The sequence below is a fragment of the Sorex fumeus genome, unplaced genomic scaffold (assembly GCF_029834395.1).
Source record: "Sorex fumeus unplaced genomic scaffold, SorFum_2.1 ptg000122l, whole genome shotgun sequence".
Taxonomy (NCBI): Eukaryota; Metazoa; Chordata; class Mammalia; order Eulipotyphla; family Soricidae; genus Sorex; species Sorex fumeus.
Genome location: NW_026606179.1, coordinates 19,461,057 through 19,478,188, shown reverse-complemented (window position 1 = coordinate 19,478,188; position 17,132 = coordinate 19,461,057). Strand labels below are relative to the sequence as shown.

The 17,132-nt window shown below is 57.8% G+C and overlaps 1 protein-coding gene across 1 annotated transcript; it reads right to left on the bottom strand.

Moving 5' to 3' along the window:
• Positions 1-247: 247 nt before the first annotated feature.
• On the bottom strand, positions 248-10,061 carry CAPN12 (calpain 12). Its single transcript, XM_056136864.1, has 21 exons — positions 9,825-10,061; positions 9,090-9,159; positions 8,886-9,004; positions 8,516-8,649; positions 7,522-7,690; positions 6,116-6,190; positions 5,953-6,038; positions 5,797-5,871; positions 5,247-5,410; positions 4,955-5,148; positions 4,652-4,663; positions 4,327-4,535; positions 4,203-4,245; positions 4,066-4,125; positions 3,676-3,733; positions 3,424-3,497; positions 3,281-3,343; positions 2,729-2,807; positions 504-620; positions 351-409; positions 248-274 (listed from the first exon to the last, which is right to left on the bottom strand). The coding sequence occupies exons 1-21, from the start codon at positions 10,059-10,061 to the stop codon at positions 248-250; spliced, it is 2,124 nt and encodes a 707-aa protein (XP_055992839.1).
• Between the last annotated feature and the right edge of the window lie 7,071 nt (positions 10,062-17,132).

Genomic DNA, 17,132 nt, shown 5'->3' with positions numbered 1-17,132 from the left:
GCCATGTGGGTGAGAGTCAGGGCACCGCTGCCGGGGAGGGGGGGGGGGGCGTCCCCGTGAGCACCGAACCACCCTGCGAGGGCACTGGCCTGCTGGCATCGCCCTGCTGGTGTGTGTGGGGGGGGGGGTGGCGGGAAACCAGCACTGGAGAGCCTGTGCCAGAACCGTGGAGGGGGGTTCTGAGCAGGAAGGAGGTGCAGAGGCATCAGCCCTGATCCAGACGAGGCATGAGTCCCATGTGGGGGTCCTAGGAGAAGGAGGCCACCTGCCTCCACTGGGCGGGAGAAGCAGCAGCAGTCACTCGGGGGTCCTGGCCCCTCCCCCGCCACCCCCTTCCCGCCCCGACTCACCTGGCTATGGGTCAGGCAGATGACCCCTTCACCCCCATCCAGGTTCTGGCTGCAGAGGCCTGCGGAGGGTCAGGGTGAGTGCCACCGTGACCCTGTCCCCCAACCCCCTCCCCCACACCCAACCTGCACTGGTGGGGGCGGGGGGTTCCTCACGGAAGATGTTGGTGAGCTGGGCCGCGCAGCACACAAAGCGCTCGAAGTCCACACGTAGCCGGCTGTCCCGGTAACGGCTGGTGAGGGCCTGGGTCAGCTGGTTGTTCAGGTGGAAGCCTGGGGGGGAAGGGGGGGGCGGGGATGGTCTCAGCCTCAGCTGCTGCCCCGCGCCCCAGGATAAGACACTGAGCCCCCCATGGGGCCCCTGCTGGTTCGTCTCTCTTCTCTGGGCCTTGGTTTGCCCATCTGTCAGATGGGGGCTATGGCCAATGTCCCATGCCCGGCCCAGCATCAGACATGCTTGGCCCTGCGACCTGCATTCTCTCCACCAGGGTCCCCCACCCCCACCCTCCAAGTCGACTTCCTGCCAGCCCACCTTCAACACACCTCTGAAATACTGGGGGGCAGGGGACAAGCAAGGCACAGCCCTTCCTGGGCACGCCTCCTCAGTTCAAATACAAGCTTACTTGGCTACTGCCAGTGCCCCCCCACCCTCAGGAAAGAAGCACCCCTGGGAGTCCAAACAAAAGTGTTCAGAAAGCTACTCCAGTACCACCCCCCAAAACCCGGCCAGGGTTCCAGCGCCCCCTGGTGGTGGGGAGCAGGATTGCCACTTCGGGAAACTGTGTGGGACTTGTGGGGACCTGAGGCCACCACCCCTCCTGGTGACCGCCCACAGTCACCCTCCCTCTGGCCTTCATCTGCCCTCCACGGGCAGGAGCGGGTGGAGGACCTGGGAAAGGGCCAAGAGCCCCTGTGGAATGTGCGGCTAAGGAAACAGTCGGCTTCCTCTGGCCACTTGGCTGGGCTCCCCCCCCCCCCCCCCCCCCCATTGGCACCTCGCCTCTTCTGACCTCTGGCCCACAGTTCCCACTCAGCCTGCCCTCCTACAGGAAGCCTTCCCAGATGTTCCTCAGTGTGCTGCATGAAACTGGACTCATCCTGGTGGGCCTTGAAGTCAAAGTCCCATAACTGGGGAAAGGTCTCCCTAGCAAGAGTTAGTTTCAGGCTGGAAGCCACAGGGGTCCAAGGAGGAACATGCAGGGTGCAAAGAATGTGACTTGAGTTGAAGCGGGTCCTCTGCAGGCAGCCTGCCTGCCTCTCCCTGAGGGTCCTTCTCCCTTACACGGGTCCTTTTCCCTGCCCCACTCCAGCCCCACTCACTTCTTCCCTTCTCCAGGTTTAAATTAAGTTTTCTCTTTCAATAGGGGCCACCCCCAACCACTCCCGGCTAGGTGACTGCGGTACCGGCTCATGGTCGGTGCTCCAACTGGTGGTTCTGGAGAAGAGGTGGAGTGGGGTGGGTGGGCACGGGCAGGGGGGCATGTGGTGCCGAGGTTGAACCCAGAGCCTCACGGGTGCCAAGCACAAACTACTACTTGAGCTTTCTCTTGACTCATAAGTTTGGGGGGAGGGTGCAAGGGGGTTAACTGGGACGGGCCTCATGCCTTAACCCCGGCACTATCTATCTTTGACACTTAATGATTGTTCTAAGGGGGCTGGAGCGATAGTACAGTGGGTAGGTTGTTTGCCTTGCAACAGGCGGACCCGGGTTCAATCTCCAGCAACTCATCAGGTCCCCTGAGTACTGCCAGGAGTAATTCCTAGGAGTAGAGCCAAGAGTAACCCCTGAGCACTGCTGGGGTGGCGCCCAAAGTAGGATACAATGACTCCTAGATCCTCTCAGACACCCACACACACCCTAGGCTCCCCTGTCCTCAGTCCATTCGGGCCGTCCACACCCCTGTGTCCCCAAGGCACCCTTTTTTAACGGGGCCAGCCCTGGCCTTGTCTGCAGTCACTGACCCACCAGCATCAGCTCCCTGGGACACCATGCACCAGCATCCTAGAGTCCCCTTACCTCTGCTGCTTTCTGCCCATGTCCCCCCTTTCTTAATCTTTTGTGCCATGTCTCCTGAACATATAGCTTGCACCCCTGGGGCCTCCCTCTGGAACCCAAGGCCCAGTCGCCCACTCACCACCATCCTCCCCCTTTCCCCGTGGCATGAAACCCTGGATTGGAGGGGGGATCATTCTTTGGAATTCTGGGATTGGTACCTGTCCCCACCTTCTCACTGGAGACCAGGAAGAGCAATGCTCTCCATCCCATGATCAGGAATCTGCACCCCCAGACCTCCCCAGGAGAAGCTGTTTCCAGGGAGGGAAGGGGGGCAGGGCCACCCAGAGAGTGAGTGAGAAGACGACAGGGGTCCCCAGGTCCCCACCTGCCGCGTTCAGTGCCAGCCTCAGCTCACACGAGTTCATGGTGCCCGACTCATCTTCATCGAACTTGTCGAAGGTGTCCTGAGCTCAGGTGAAGAGGGTGGGGGAATTCTAGGTCATTCCCAGCTCCTCAGCACCCCCAAGGAGGCCAGCCAGTACAGATCCCCATCGGGGGGCCCTTTCTCCCCCTCTCCCTCAGCCCTGGAGGAGCAGCTGAGCCTTGCTGCCCCCCCCCCTTCACTGTCTCTAAAGGAAGGTGACGGGGACCCCATGTGAAAGCAACTTCAGCTGCCATGGGCTGTGCGAGGCAGACGCAGGTGGGTTTGTTCCCGTGGGGAGGTGGGGCCTGTCCACTCTCCCAGGTGACCCCCCGACGGGAGGGGCCATACTGAGGTCACGGGCAGCAAGGGCAGGGCTGCAAGCTGGGGTCCCCAACGTCTCCCACTCAGACCATGTTGGGGTGCACCCTCGGGAGACTGCTAGCCTTCAGAACGCCAAGCACCTGTGAGTCTCTGTCTGGGGGGGTCGGGGTGGGGGCGGGGAGCTCACCATACCTGCCACTTCTGGAGGTGGCCCCACAGCTGCTGGAAATGGTACAGAGCCAGGCTTCCGCCATGCTGCAGGTGGGCCTCAGGTTAGAATGAAGTTCTCTCAAATGGGACCAGAGCCCCCCGCCGAGGCCTGCCCCATCATGTACCCCGAAACAGCGCAGCAGAAGTTCACAGGTCCTGGGGCCGATCTCTCGGAGAATCCCCCGGTTATGCGCCCTGGCTGCAGAGAAAAACCGACCAAACACCCGGCACTCCACGACTGGGGTGGGGGCTGGAAGAACCAGGGGTGGGGCCCCCCAGAGCCAGGCTCCCCGCCTTCCCCTGAGAGATCGTGAGGGCTGCCACGGGACACACATGGGGGCGCATACCCACAGACGAGCTCAGGGTCCCCGACTCACCGGGCTCCAAGGCGATGTTCAACAAGATCTGGAGCTCAGGGGCGCAGAGTTCCTCCTCCTGCACAAGCGAGGAGGGAAGGGCCGGGAGGTGACCCACTGGGGCACGGGGACAGAGCCCCATGGTGGGGGAGGGGGGGGGGAAGCTGTACCCCTGGTGTCAAGGACAGCGCTCTGGCTAACCAGAGGAGCCCTGGGAGGCGGCCTTGCGCCAGCGGCCGCTAGGGGGCGGGTGGAGGCAGGCGGGCGGCCAGCGCAAAGGTCCTGAGGCAGGACTGGCTGGAGGGAAGACCGAGACTTAAATTCCGGGGGGTGGGGGGGGGTGGGGGGTGCACTGAGACGTCCAGGATGAGGAAGGGGCTCCAGAGCAGAACAGAACACAGTCCCCCTCACCTCTCCTGCCAGCTCCAGGAACAGCAGTTCCAACCCCAGGTCCAAGGGCCAGTAGGGCACCTGCAGGGGCGGGAGGAGGAGTTTAGCTGCGACCCGGGGGAAGAGGGCTCGCCGACGCGCCCCCCGCCGCCCCTCACCTCGAGGGCGTGCAGGTCGGCGCTGATGACGTCGTCGATCTCCCTGCGGAGGACAGGCGTGATGGGGGGGAGGGGTGGGCGGGAGCAGGGGTGGGGGGCGACCGACCCCGGCGCGGGGGCTCACACGGCGGTGTGGCGGCGCTCGGTGAAGATGCGCAGCGTGAAGTCGGCCTCGTCGCCCGTGCGGGTGGCGCTGGGCACCACCAGGTAGTGGCCGGGCGGCAGGCGGCAGCGGCGGCTCACGTCGCGGCGCGCGCAGAAGGGCGAGCGGTCAGCGCGCAGCAGGTTGGGCAGCAGCGCGCGGCTGCGGGGCGAGTCCCAGAGGGGCAGCAGCTGGGGGGCGGGGCGGGGAGGGGCGTGAGCGGGGACCCCCTCCGGACCCCGCGCCGGGGGTCGCCCTCCCCGCACGCGCGCGCCCCGCCTCCCGGGCTGGTTGCAGGAGGTCCCACCTCCTCCGGGATCTGTGGGAAGAAGGAAGGGCAAAGGGGGTCAGGATGGGTGGGGGTCCAGACGGGGCATGCAGGACCCTTCAGATCTCCCCCCCCCCAACATCTAAGCCTTTCCTCCGTTTCCTTCTGTGCCTTTCTTGCACCCTGGTCCCCTTCCCCTCCCCAGCGCCCCCTCCTTCCGACCCTGCCCCGCACCCCTCCTTCTGTGCCCCTCTTGCACCATGGTCCCCTTCCCCTCCCCAGCGCCCCCTCCTTCTGACCCTGCCCCGCTCCCCGCCCTCTGGCCGCACCCCACCCTCCCACCTGGAACACGTGGAAGCCCACGCTGAGGTAGCTGAGGCCCTGCGCGCGCAGGCGTCGCCGGTTGCGCTGGATGAGGGACAGCAGGACCGTGCACTTGGGCAGGCGGCCGCCGCGAGGACAGTCGTCGTCGTCCTCCTCCTCCTCGTCCGGCTCCAGCAGCGTCAGCCGGAACTGGGGGTTGGTCCAGAAGGTGCCTGGTGCCGAGACGGAGAGCAGTGGGGGTGAGGCGAGCGAACGCAGAGCCCCCGGTTCCCGGCTCTCTCTGGGGGCGGGCCCCCTGTCCCAGCCTCACCGGCCCCGGGCTGGCTCCCGCCGGAGTTGAAGCCTCGCACCCAGCGGCCCTGGAACGTGTGGATGTGCCAGCTGCCACCCGCCGGCAGCGGGCCCAGCACGTCGGGGCTCAGCGAGCAGATCTGGACCGTGTTGAAGTGGCGCAGGAAGTCCTGAAGCTCCATCCTGGGGAGCCCCCCACCCCCTCCCCGTCAGCTGGCAGCGCGCACACAGAGCTGCCCGATGAGGGGAGCCCCAACCCCACCATCCCCCCACAAATCCTCCAAATCCCAGAACCCTTTGGCACTTCAAGAAATCTCCCCCAAAGGCCAAGGTCCACCAGGGTACCCCCCCCCCACCCATATTGCCAATTTGCCCCCTTCAGCCGCTTCCTAGTGCCAAGTCTCCAGAAATCCCTGGATGTTACATCTCCTGAATGCAACCCAGCCCTCAGGGTCACTGTGCCTCCAGGACATCCCCCCCCCACACACACACACTCCAGAATCCCCTATCCCAGGTTTGGTTGACACCCCCCCGGAGGGCTCCCTATTCCAGGGCCCTCCCCGACTCGCCAGAACTCGCCGTCTTCCTTCTTCACTAGCAGGGCCTCTCGCCACTCGGTGGGTAGTGTGTCCCAGCGTGGGCAGCTGCGAGATGAGGGTGGTGAGCATGGGCAGATGAGGCTGGGACCCCTCCCCTTCCCTTCCCTGCCCCCAGATCCTTCCCACCTGTCGCTCCAGGCCCCGTTCCACTCCACGCGGCCCCACGGGTTCCGAAGCCGCAACAGCCGTACTTTGGTGAAGCCCAGGGTCACCTGCGAAGCGATGGTCAGTGGGATCGGGTGGGGACACCGGGACTCCCCCCACCCAGCTCACCCACCAGGAGACCCACCTTGTGTGTGCCCGTGACTGAGTACGCATGTCCCTTCACCAGCCCGTCCTCTGTGCGGTACTCCCCCCGGTTACTCTGGGCAGAGGATGGGGGACAGTGAGGCCACGGGGGGGGGGGGGGGTCAGACAGGAGATGGCTGCTCCTCTCTGACCCCCTCCCAGCTCCTGACACCAAGGCAGGTGTCCACTGAAGGTCTGCGTCTTCATGGGACTCCAGAAGACGGCAGGAGTTGGTGGGGCAAAGGCCAGCGGATCAGTGCTAGATCTTCTCTTTTTTTTAAAATTTTTTTTCATGTTTTTTTTTTTTTTTGGAAGGGGGCACACCTGGCAGTTTTCAGAGCTCACTCCTAGCTCTGTGCTCAGGGATCTCTCCTGGCGGGGATCAGGGAATCATACGGGGTGCCAGGGGTCAAACCCAAGTCAGCAGCATATAAGACCAGTTCCTTCCCGTTGTTCTATCACTCCAGCCTGTGGAATCTTTTGGATGGAAAGAGGAGTTGGGGGCCCAGGTGGCAGAATGGTGCCCTTTGTATGCGGAAACCCTGGGTTTGATCTTAGAGGCCACGTGGTCTCCTTACCACTTGCTGGGAGCGAGACCACCTGCTGGGAGCGACCCTCCCCACCCCACATTGCCCAAACAGAACAAAACCTAGAGGAGACAAACACCAGCAAGTAGAAAGATACAAAACAGGGAGAGAGACAGAGAAACACAAAAGACAAAAATAATTGGAAGCCCAGTAAGGCCACAAGTGGAGGAAGGATGACCGAAGTGGGGGTCACCATGGGGTCACCCACAAAAATCAACCCTAGGGAGTGAGGGGTGGCTCCGTGGGCTGGAGCACAGGCTTTTCTGAAAATCTAAGAGAAAAAAAAAAGAATTTTTCTGCTTGTTTTTGAATCCCAGGGCTGGGCTGGAGCAGTAATATAGCAGGGAGGATGCTTGACTTGCACATGGCCAACCCAGATTAGATTCCTGACACCACACAAGTCTCCCTGAGTCCCACCAGAAGTGATCCTTGAGCACAGAGCCAGGAGTGAGCCCTGGGTACTACTGGTGTGGCCTTCCAAAAAATATATAGTCCCTGGGTAATAAGAGGTGTGGGGGGATTTTGGGGGAGTGGGGGGGCAGTTTTCATATCCATGAGGAGAAAGCTGAAAACCTGCTGGGAAGGATGCTATTCAGGAACTGACTATAAACCTGTCTATAACAACCTCTGGGCGCCTGGATCCAGTGGTGCTTGAAGCTGGTGGTTATAGCAACAAAGTAATCTCCTTGGACTTGTTCCAGCTTGACTTTTGAGACAGTGAAACCAGAGAGAAGGACCCAGGATACCTGCTCTCTAGCCCCAACTGAGTCCTGGTCCAGGAAAGGGTTTTGGAGCAGGGGGCTGGGAGGGGTAGTCTCACCAGTGCAGTGGCGCCCACTAGGGACTCTTTCATAAGGGCATGGCGCAGGATGGGGAAGAGTCCAGGGATGTCCTGCCTCAGGTAGAGCACCTCGCCGATGCCACCCGTGAAGTCCACGAAGGCCTCGTTCATGTGGCCGCCCTGCATCACCTCGTAGGAGCCATGCAGCCTGTGGGGTGGGGGAGGGGTCTGAGTGTGGACCAGTGTCTCAGGCATCGCTGGTCCACACTGAGACCTGGGGGGGGGGGGTACCGTCTGTCCCTGGGGACCTCAGACCCGGGAGACAGGATGCCTTGGGGACACCAAACCATATGATTAGGGGCTCCTAGGAGGGGCGCATCAGAAAGGTGCTGCTTTGGGGGAAGGCAGCTTTGGGGGGAGGGTAGCTCTCGGGGAGGGGGTCCCTTTGCAGCCAGTCAGGGGCCTCAGAGCCCCAAGAAGGAGGAAAGCCAGTATCTAAGAGCACCAGGGGTCCCACCCATTTTTTTAAAAAAAATTTTGTTTTGGAGTCACACCTGGTGATGCTCAGGGGTTACTCCTGGCTCTGCACTCAGGGATCACTCCTTGCAGCACTTGGGGGGCCCTATGGAATGCCAAGGATCAAACCTAGGTTTCCCACGTTCAAGGCAAGCGCCTATCCACTGTGTTATTGCTCGGGCCCACCACCCAGTATTTTGGATCCGGTTTGTGGAACTGGTCAGGGGTGACCACATTTGGTGGCCTGGGAGAGGGAGTTCAGGCTCCTTGAGAATGCTGGGTGTTAGGGGAGGGCCTGGTGACCTAGTGACCTAGAGACCTAATGACCTAGTGTTCACTTCCTGGGCAGAGTCGATGTGAAAGTTGATGGGGGGTTGTTCAGGTTGGGGGTCTCGGGGTGGGTGTGATCTGGCAAGTATGTAGAGCTCAGAGTTGGGGGACTTTGGGAGGTGATGTGCCTTGGGGCCAGCTGTCTGGAACTTCTTGTGGGAGGGATGCAGGGGGGGGAGGTTCTTACTTGGCATAGGCCTTTTCCAGAAGTGGAGCCCAGAACTCATTCCGCTGCTCAGAGCGCACGAACATCAGCTTCCCGTTCCGCACAGGCAGCCGGTCATCTACCACCACGTCAACCCAGCGGCCAAACTGCCAGATCTGCAGGCAGAAAACTGGGCCAGTGCTTCAGCCTCTGTTCCCACTGACCCCACCACCCGGCCTGGCCCCCCGCATGCCCCTCCGCCTGCCAACCCCCACCTGCCCGGCCTGGGTTATACTGCCCACCTACTGCTGCTATCAACCCTCACCCACACCATCAGCCCAGAGACTCAGGGAAGGATGTTGGAGTCACAGGGAGAAACTGAGGCACACAGAAAGCACCTGCCCAGCTTTACCTGGAAGTGGAAGACCCCTGCGTAACCATTCCGAAAGCTCTGTCCCAGGGGCACGACCCGGCGCAGCAGCCGCGGGTACAGTGTGAGGGAGGCAGCGGCCGCCAGAAGCCAGCAGTTACCTGGGAGGGTGCACAGAGGGAGACTGAGGCACAGGGAGAGGAGTGCCTCTGGCTGGATGGGGCCTGGGCAGTTGGTAGGTCTTACCCAATCTCCCCTGACACACATCTGTCCTGCTCACGTCCTCGCAGATGAAGTGGGGCTCAGCACAGAACTCCTGCGGGTGGATTCAGGTGGGGAAGGAACCATTGTGGGTCAGGGCTGACCGCCCGCTGCGCCCCGTAATGAGCATCTCCAGCCCAGAGGCTTGTAAAGCCTGCAAGGCTGGAAGCTTCCCTGTGCCTCCTGCACACAGCAGGGCTGAGCCCCCTGCCCTCCTCCCTCAGACCCAGGAACATAGACCCTCCTCTCTCAATCTCCAAGAGGAACACAGTCCCTCTTCCCTCAGACCATCCTTTCGACTCAGGAACACAGACCCACCTCCCTCAGACCCAGGAACACAGACCCTCTTCCTTCAGACCCTTCCTCAGACCCAGGAACACAGACCCTCCTCTCTCAATCTCCAGGAACACAGCCCCCATCCTCCTCCCTCCAAATATACAGTCCCAGGCCAGAGCCATAGTACAGCAGGAGGAGGGCGTTTGCCTTGGAGGCGGCCGACCCAGATTCAATCCTCGGCATGCAGTATGGTCCCCGAGCCCACCAGGACTGATTCCTCAGTGCAGAGCCAGGAGTAAGTCCTGAGTATCTCCAGTTGTGGCCCCCAAACAAAACAAAAAACACAGTCCCTCCTCCCTCAGACTCACAAACCCATCTCCCACCCGCCTCCCTCAGATCTAAACACAAACCCCTCCACCCCCCTTAGCCCCAGCCCCACTTTACATGCGGCCTCTTCCATTCCACCCCTTTGGCCCTCTCGGAGTCGGGCCCGAGCAGGTCATGGCCGAGGGCCTCTGCGCCAGCCGGGAAGTAGGGGTCTCGGAACAGGATCCCCTCCTGCAGGCAGGTGGCCCGGATTGCTTCGTAGTTCTGACCCCGAAAGAGCTTGGGGCCCCGGGCCTCGGGGCTGGCCTCGTCCTCCACCAGCTGGATGGTGACCTTGCCGCTGTCACACGCCATGGGACTTCTGGGCTGGCAAGCTGGCCTCTGGTCCTTTAACTTCCTGAGTCATGGGGCGGGGCCTCCCCATCCCCCCATGGGGGGGTCTTGAGGCCCCTGAGCCTGGCTTGTGAATATTAATTGATGGTTTGGGGTGCCGGGGTGCAGGACGCCTCTCCAGTGGTTTCCTCCCCAGGGCGTGGGGCCTTCAGTTGTGGCCTGGCCACAGCTTAATAGGCTTGGCCGGTGGCAGAGCTGGGGGGTGGGGCTGCGCCGTGGGGGCGCCGAGAAGGAGGTCAGAGGCAGCTCCCAACTGCACGGACCCCCTCTGAGTTTCTGTGGCTCTCTTGTCTCTGTCCTGTCACTCTCCATATCCTCTGGCACAGGGAACCTGGGAGGAACCTAATCCTGTTTCCTGCCATTCTGGGCTCAGCGTCTGTGGCCCACGATTCCCCCAAATATATGCTGGAGGCACTGGAGATGGAGGAACAAGGGCCGAGCGGCCAGAAACTCACCCACTTCCGGTCCAGCTGATCCAGCACTGGGGTGTGGCACCCCAGTGCAGATAGGCCCCTCCCCCTCCGAGTGCTCCCCAAAGATGTTGTCTGAACCCCCAGCTGTATGTATGGGCCTGGAGAAGTGGTTGGTTATAAGGCTGGGGCCACGGTACAGCAGGTAAGCAGCTTGCCTTGCACTCCGCCCACCAGGGTTCGAATCCCTTGCACCCCGTATGGTCCTCTGAGCATCGCTAGGAGTAATCCTTGAGCTCAAGAGTATTGAATGGTGTGGCCAAAAAAACAAATCCAAAATACCCCCCTCTCTACCGCCCTCTCACCCCAAAAAAAGCCTGACGGTAGTCTTGTTAGGCCAACTCTCTGCCCTGGTCTGCGGACCCCTGTGGGCTGCTGGCCGCCAGCTCCCCTTTCAGGAGAGTTCCTTGGCATACGGCCCCCAGTACGCCTTACATCCCGGGTTCCTAAGATGCTCTCCCGGGTCAAGAGGAAAATCAGATTTCATAGGAGTGGATGTCTGTAATTTTGAGAGCCCAGCACCAACTCCTGGCATAAGCACCCTACGGTGCTTTGGGATCAATGAATCCCTCATTCTCCAGTCAGATAGCTCAGGAGAGCTGCCCCGCCCCCAACCCCGTGTTTGACTTGGACTAGCCAGTCAGAGCCGCGATGTCTCTGACCACGCCCCCTACCCACACCTGGGGATCCCACGTGTGTGGGGTGGGGGTTGGGTCTCGCTTTCTCTGGGACGCTAAGAGGGTGCAGGGGGGTTCCTCTGTTTCTGCTCGGTGGCTGCAAATGAGCGAAGAATGAACAGTCAGGTTCTCAGAATCCGCAACCTTTTTTTTTTTCTTTTTGGGTCTCACCTGGCGATGCTCAGGGGTTACTCCTGGCTCTTGCACTCAGGAATCACTCGCGGTGGTGCTCGGGGCACCATATGGGATGCTGGGAATTGAACCTGGTCAGTCGCGAGCAAGGCAGACGCCCTACCCACTGTGCTATCTCCAGCTCAGAATCCTCAATCAAGTTGTAGGTGAACCAAACTCTGGTTCAAGGAGCTGATCAATTCTGTGCCTTCCGATTTCCTTTTTCTTTTTCTTTTTTCTTTTTCTTTTCTTTTTTTTTTCTTTTTGGGTTACACCCAGAGATGCTCGGGGTTACTCCTGGCTCTGCACTCAGGAATTACTCCTGGCGGTGCTCAGGAACCACATGGGATGCTGGGAATCGAACCGTGGTCAGCCGCGTGCAAGGCAAACACCGTACCTGTTGTGCTATTGCTCTAGTCCCTCTTTTTCTCTTCTTTGTTGATTTATTTTATTTTGGTTTTGGAGCGATAGCACAGCGGTAGGGCGTTTGCCTTGCATGCAGCCAACATGGCCGACCCGAGTTCGATTCCTCTGCCCCCCTCAGAGAGCCCGGCAAGCTACCGAGAGTATCTCGCCCGCACAGCAGAGCCTGGCAAGCTCCCCGTGATGTATTCGATATGCCAAACACAGTAACAACAAAGACTCCAATGAAGACGTTACTGGGCCCGCTCGAGCAAATCAATGATCAGCGGGAGGGCCTTTACCTTTTACCTTTGGTTTTGGAGGCCACACCAAATGCTCAGGGGTTAATCCTGATTCTGTATTCAGGGATCATTCCTAGTGAGACTTTGGGGACTGGTGTACCGGTCAACCCAGTTGATCCCAAGCGAGGCAGTGATCCTACCCTCTCTACCGTCAGTCTGGCCCATCTTTGTTTTTGTGGTGCCAGGAATCAATCCAGTGCCTCGCACATGCAAGACATATACTCTACCACAGAGCCACACCCCGGTTCTTTTGGTCACTAGCAACTAAAAGAAAACTTTGCTTCTGCAGCTGAGAGCTCTGCAGCGGTTCCCCTGGCCCGGACGTCCAGGACATCCATCCATTAAGGAATAAGGGCTCCCAGATCCAGCCAGGAAGTAAGGATCTGAAACAGGTTTACTCTGTCCCCACTCCATCCTACCTCCTTACCGCAAAGTATAGAAGATGCTGCTTCTCCAAGGCTGCATTTGAGTCATTTAAAAAAAAATCTGGGGGCTGGTGCGATAGTACAGAGAGTAGGGCATTGGCCTTGCACATGGCTGACCAGGGTTCAATCCCCTTCATCCCATATGATCTTCAAGCCCTCCAGGAGGGATCCCTGAGCTCAGAGCCAGGAGGAAGCCCTGAGTGTGGTACCCCAAACTAATTTCTGGGGGCTAGAGAGAGAGTTCAATAGACTGGAATATACGCATTGCATATGAGAGGCCTAGGTTTGAGTCCTGGAATTGCATGGTTCCCTGACCACTGAGCCAGGAGTACCCTCAAGCACTGCTGGTTGTGATTCCTCCAAGCAAAACAAAGCACAAAAGATTCTGGGTCAGGGATGTAGTTCAGTGGTAAAGCACGAGCTTTCTGATTTTTTTGTTTAGGGTGGATGCACCAGAGATGCTTACTCCTGGCTGGCTTGGGAGACCATATGGGGTTCTAGGGATTGAACTGGGCTCACTGCATGCAAAGTGAGCACCCTCCTGGTTGGCTCTGGCCCTGTCAAATGCTCCCTTTATCAATGGTTTTCTGTGTCTGCAGGAGGTGCTGTTCTCAGCACTTTGTATCATCTCATTTAATCTCCCTGTGAACATGGAGCAGTACAGCTGTGTTTGACACATGCAGCATTTCTATCTGCTGGAGCCTGACACCAAACATGAGAACTCAAACAGCAGCTGTTCATTGCTCGGTGCAGATAGTCTGAGATCAGAGTGCTTGCATGTGAGTGAGTGCTCCCTTCCCAGCCGCAAATGCAGCCTTCTCACTGCACCTTCCCAGGGCTGCATCTCTCTTCTCTCTCTCTCTCTCTCTCTCTCTCTCTCTCTCTTTTTAGGTCACATCCAGCGGTGTACAGCGGTTACTCCTGGCTCATACACTCAGGAATTACTCCTGGCAGTGCTCGGGGGACCATATGGGATGCTGGGAATCGAACCCAGGTCGGCTGCATGCAGGGAAAACGCCCTACCCACTGTGGTATTGCTCCAGCCCCTCTCTTCTCTTCTTATAGAGGTGCTGATCCCATCATTGGGTCTACCCACAAGCCTTTAATCTGCATCTAAAGCACCTCCTCTCTCCTAACAACACACTGGAAGTTAGTGCTTTCACCTCTTCATGAAGGGGCATATGAAGGGTCAGCCTCATCACAAGAGGTAAGGTTTAGGGTGACCCGGTTTTACGAAGGCAGAAACTGAGGCACAGGGGAATATGCTTTGTCCATTCTCTTGCAGTTGCAGTTGGTTTGTTTTACCTCTCAAAAGATTAAAATTCAGAGGGGTCAGAGAGATAGTACAGTGGGTAGGGGGTTTGCTTTTAACGCGGCTGACCGGGGTTCAATCCCCAGCATCCCATTTGTCGCCCTGAGCACAGCCAGGAGCAATTCCTGAGCTCAGATTCAGGAGTAACCCCTGAGTACTATCAGGTGTGCCCCCCTCCCCCCAAAAAATCCAACCAAACAAAAAGATTAGAATTCAGAATATACAACAGCACCTAGGCCCAGGGATGAGACTCAATGTGTAGCTCACATGCTTTGCCTGTGTGAGGCCCTGAGTTCCATCACACTGTGGTCATAATGGCCTCCAAGGAACACAGGATAATCTTCATCCCCAAGTACTTGGGCATAACCCCCACAACAACCAAAATAACAACAGCAATAACACAATAACTCCTATAGAGAAATAAGTGTCAACTTCATTGAAAGTGGGTGAAAGAAGGCTGATGAGATAGTTTAGGGGGTAAGGTGTATACCTTGCATGCTGCTAATCTCAGTTCAATCCTTGGTACTGCACTCCATGGTTCCCTGAGACCTGGTGGGAGCACTGAGCCAAGAGTAGCTCTGAGCACTAGCAAATCACTGACCTAGAAAAATAGGAAGGAAGGAAAGAAGAAGGGAAGAGGAAAGAAGGAAGAAAGGAAGGAATGGGTAAGGACATGAAGAAGAAGGGCTGGAGAGAGAATCAAGAGCTGAACACATGCTTTATATGCACGTTGCTTGGGTTTGACGCCCAGCGCTACATAATCTCCTCCAGGATATGGCCTCAGACCACTGAGCCAGGAGCCCTGAGCACTGCCAGGGATGACCCTCCCAACCAAAATATTAATCCTAATATGAACGAAAAATACCAACAAGCAACTGCAGAGTCCATGGCCTGTTAGCATTGGGAAATATGCTCAGTCTCCCGGAAATGCTCATTAGGACCCCAGGAAACGCCATGATGCCACGGGATTAGGAAGAAAGTGGAACAACCGGGAAGCACTGAGCCAGCAGGATGCGGGGCAACAGTGTTGGCCTGGGAGAGGTGTGGCTTGGCGCAAAGCCCTTTGGCATTGCTCAGTAAATACCTCTCCCATGACCCAGCACTTCCACACCCAGGTGCACCGAGTAAAGAAACACAGCCGCGCGTGTTCCGCGGGGCACCTGCAGAAATGCTCGCTGCAGCCCATTCTGTGACCTCTCAGATGTCTGCACCGCAGGACTAGGGGTGGAGCTGGGAGCATTCGAGTCCCGTGTGGGTGGATCCCGCAAACCAACGCAGCCCAGACAGCTGGTCTCAGATGTCCACAGTGTGAAATGGCTCACCCGGACCAGGCATGTGCCGGGCCCTGAGTTTGACCCCAAGAACCTCCTGGCCCCAAAGCACAGAGTGTGGCTCCTTTACAAATAAAGAGGGTCCGGAGAGAGATTCAGGGCAGGGGGCTGCGGTGGGTAGGGTGATTGCTTTGCATGCAGTTGACCCCACTTTGATCCCTGGCACCACAGTGGTCCCCTGAGCACTGACAGGGGTCACTCCTGAGCACAGAGTGAGGAATAGCCCCTGAGCCCTGCTGAATGAGGCCACCAAACCAACTTACCAGCTAACTTCCTACGTAATGAAGGCCTTTAAAAAAAATACGCAGGATTGGAGAGATAGTACAGCAGGGAGGGTGTTTGCCTTGCACGCAGGCCACCAGGGTTCGATTCCCAGCATCCCATATGGTCCCCCGAGCACCATCAGGAGTAATTCCTGAGTGCAAAGCCAGGAGTCAGCCCTGTGCATTCCTGGGTGTGACCTAAAAAAAAAAAGACTCACAAATCTCTTTAAAAAATAAAAAAATATGCACACGGGGCTGGAGTTGTAGCACAGCTGGCAAAACACAGTCAACGTGGGTTCTCTCTCTCTCTCTCTCTCTCTCTCTCTCTCTCTCTCTCTCTGTGATCCCTGAGCACAGAGCCAGGAGTAAACCCTGAGCACTGCTGGGTGTGGCACCCAAACCCAAACCCAAAACACACAGTTGTTAACTCTGGCCAATCCCGACTCACCATACCACTTCACACACACTTGATTTAATTTTTTTTTCCTTTTTGGGTCACACCTGACAATACCTCAAGGGATGATTCCAGGCTCTGCACTCAGGAATTACTCCTGATGCTTAGGGGACCATATGGGAGGCTGGGGATCGAACCCGAGTTGGTTGTGTCAAAGGCAATTGCCTGACCCATTGTACTATTTCTCCCGTACATGGATTAAATCTTTGTGTTTTTTTTTTTCCCCCCGCAGAGGGGCCTACTTAGTGGTGCTGAGGATATCAAGTGGTTCCAGAGTTTGAAGTCACGGCTCCTGCATGCAAACGATGTGCCCCAATCCTATGACTCTTCTCCCTGGCCCCCAGTTTTGTGTGTGTGGAGGGGGTTGTTTTGATGCATGTGTGCATTTAAGGGGAAGGGGTCTGGAGGTCTGGGGGCGGGTGGCCTACTCTCGGTGTTGCTCAGGGGCTACTCAAAGCTCTATGCTCTGGGGAAGATGTTGCATTGCGTGTTGAACTGGGGCCTGTGCTCAGCATTTTGAGCCAGTTCCCTGGCTCAATTTTTATTTTTTAATTGAATTTTTTTGGGGGTGGGGGAGCCACACCCAGCGATGCTCAGGGGTTACTCCTGGCTCTGCACTCAGGAATCACTCCTGGCAGTGCTTGAAGAACCACGTGGGATGCCAGGGATTGAACTTGGGTTGGCCACATGCAAGGCAAATGCCCTCTCCTCTGTACTATCCAGACATTAAAAAATTTTAATGCTCTAATTAAAGAACCATGATCTACAAAGTTACTGATAGTTGAGTTTTAGATACAGAATGTTCTAGCAACAATCCCATCACCAATGCCAACTGCCATCCACCTATGTTCTCAAGTTTCCTCTTGGTCCTGCATCTCAGCCTATTACCTTGACAGGCACTTTTTTTTTTGAGCGGGGGGCACACTCTGCGGTGCTCAGGGTGTACTCTTGGCTCTGCACCCAGAGATCGCTTCTGGAAGAACTTGAGGAGCCAGATGGGGTGCCAAGGATTGAAGCCAGGTCAGCCACATGCAAAGGAAGTGCCCTACTTGCTGATCACTGCAGACACAATAGACACATTTCACTTTTATTTGTTTGTTTTTGGGAGCATACACAGCGGTGCTCAGGGCTTATTCCTGGCTCTGTGCTTAGAAATTACTCCTGGGGGCGCTTGGGGGACCATATGGGTTGTAGGGGATTGAACCCAGTTGGCTGCATGCAAGGC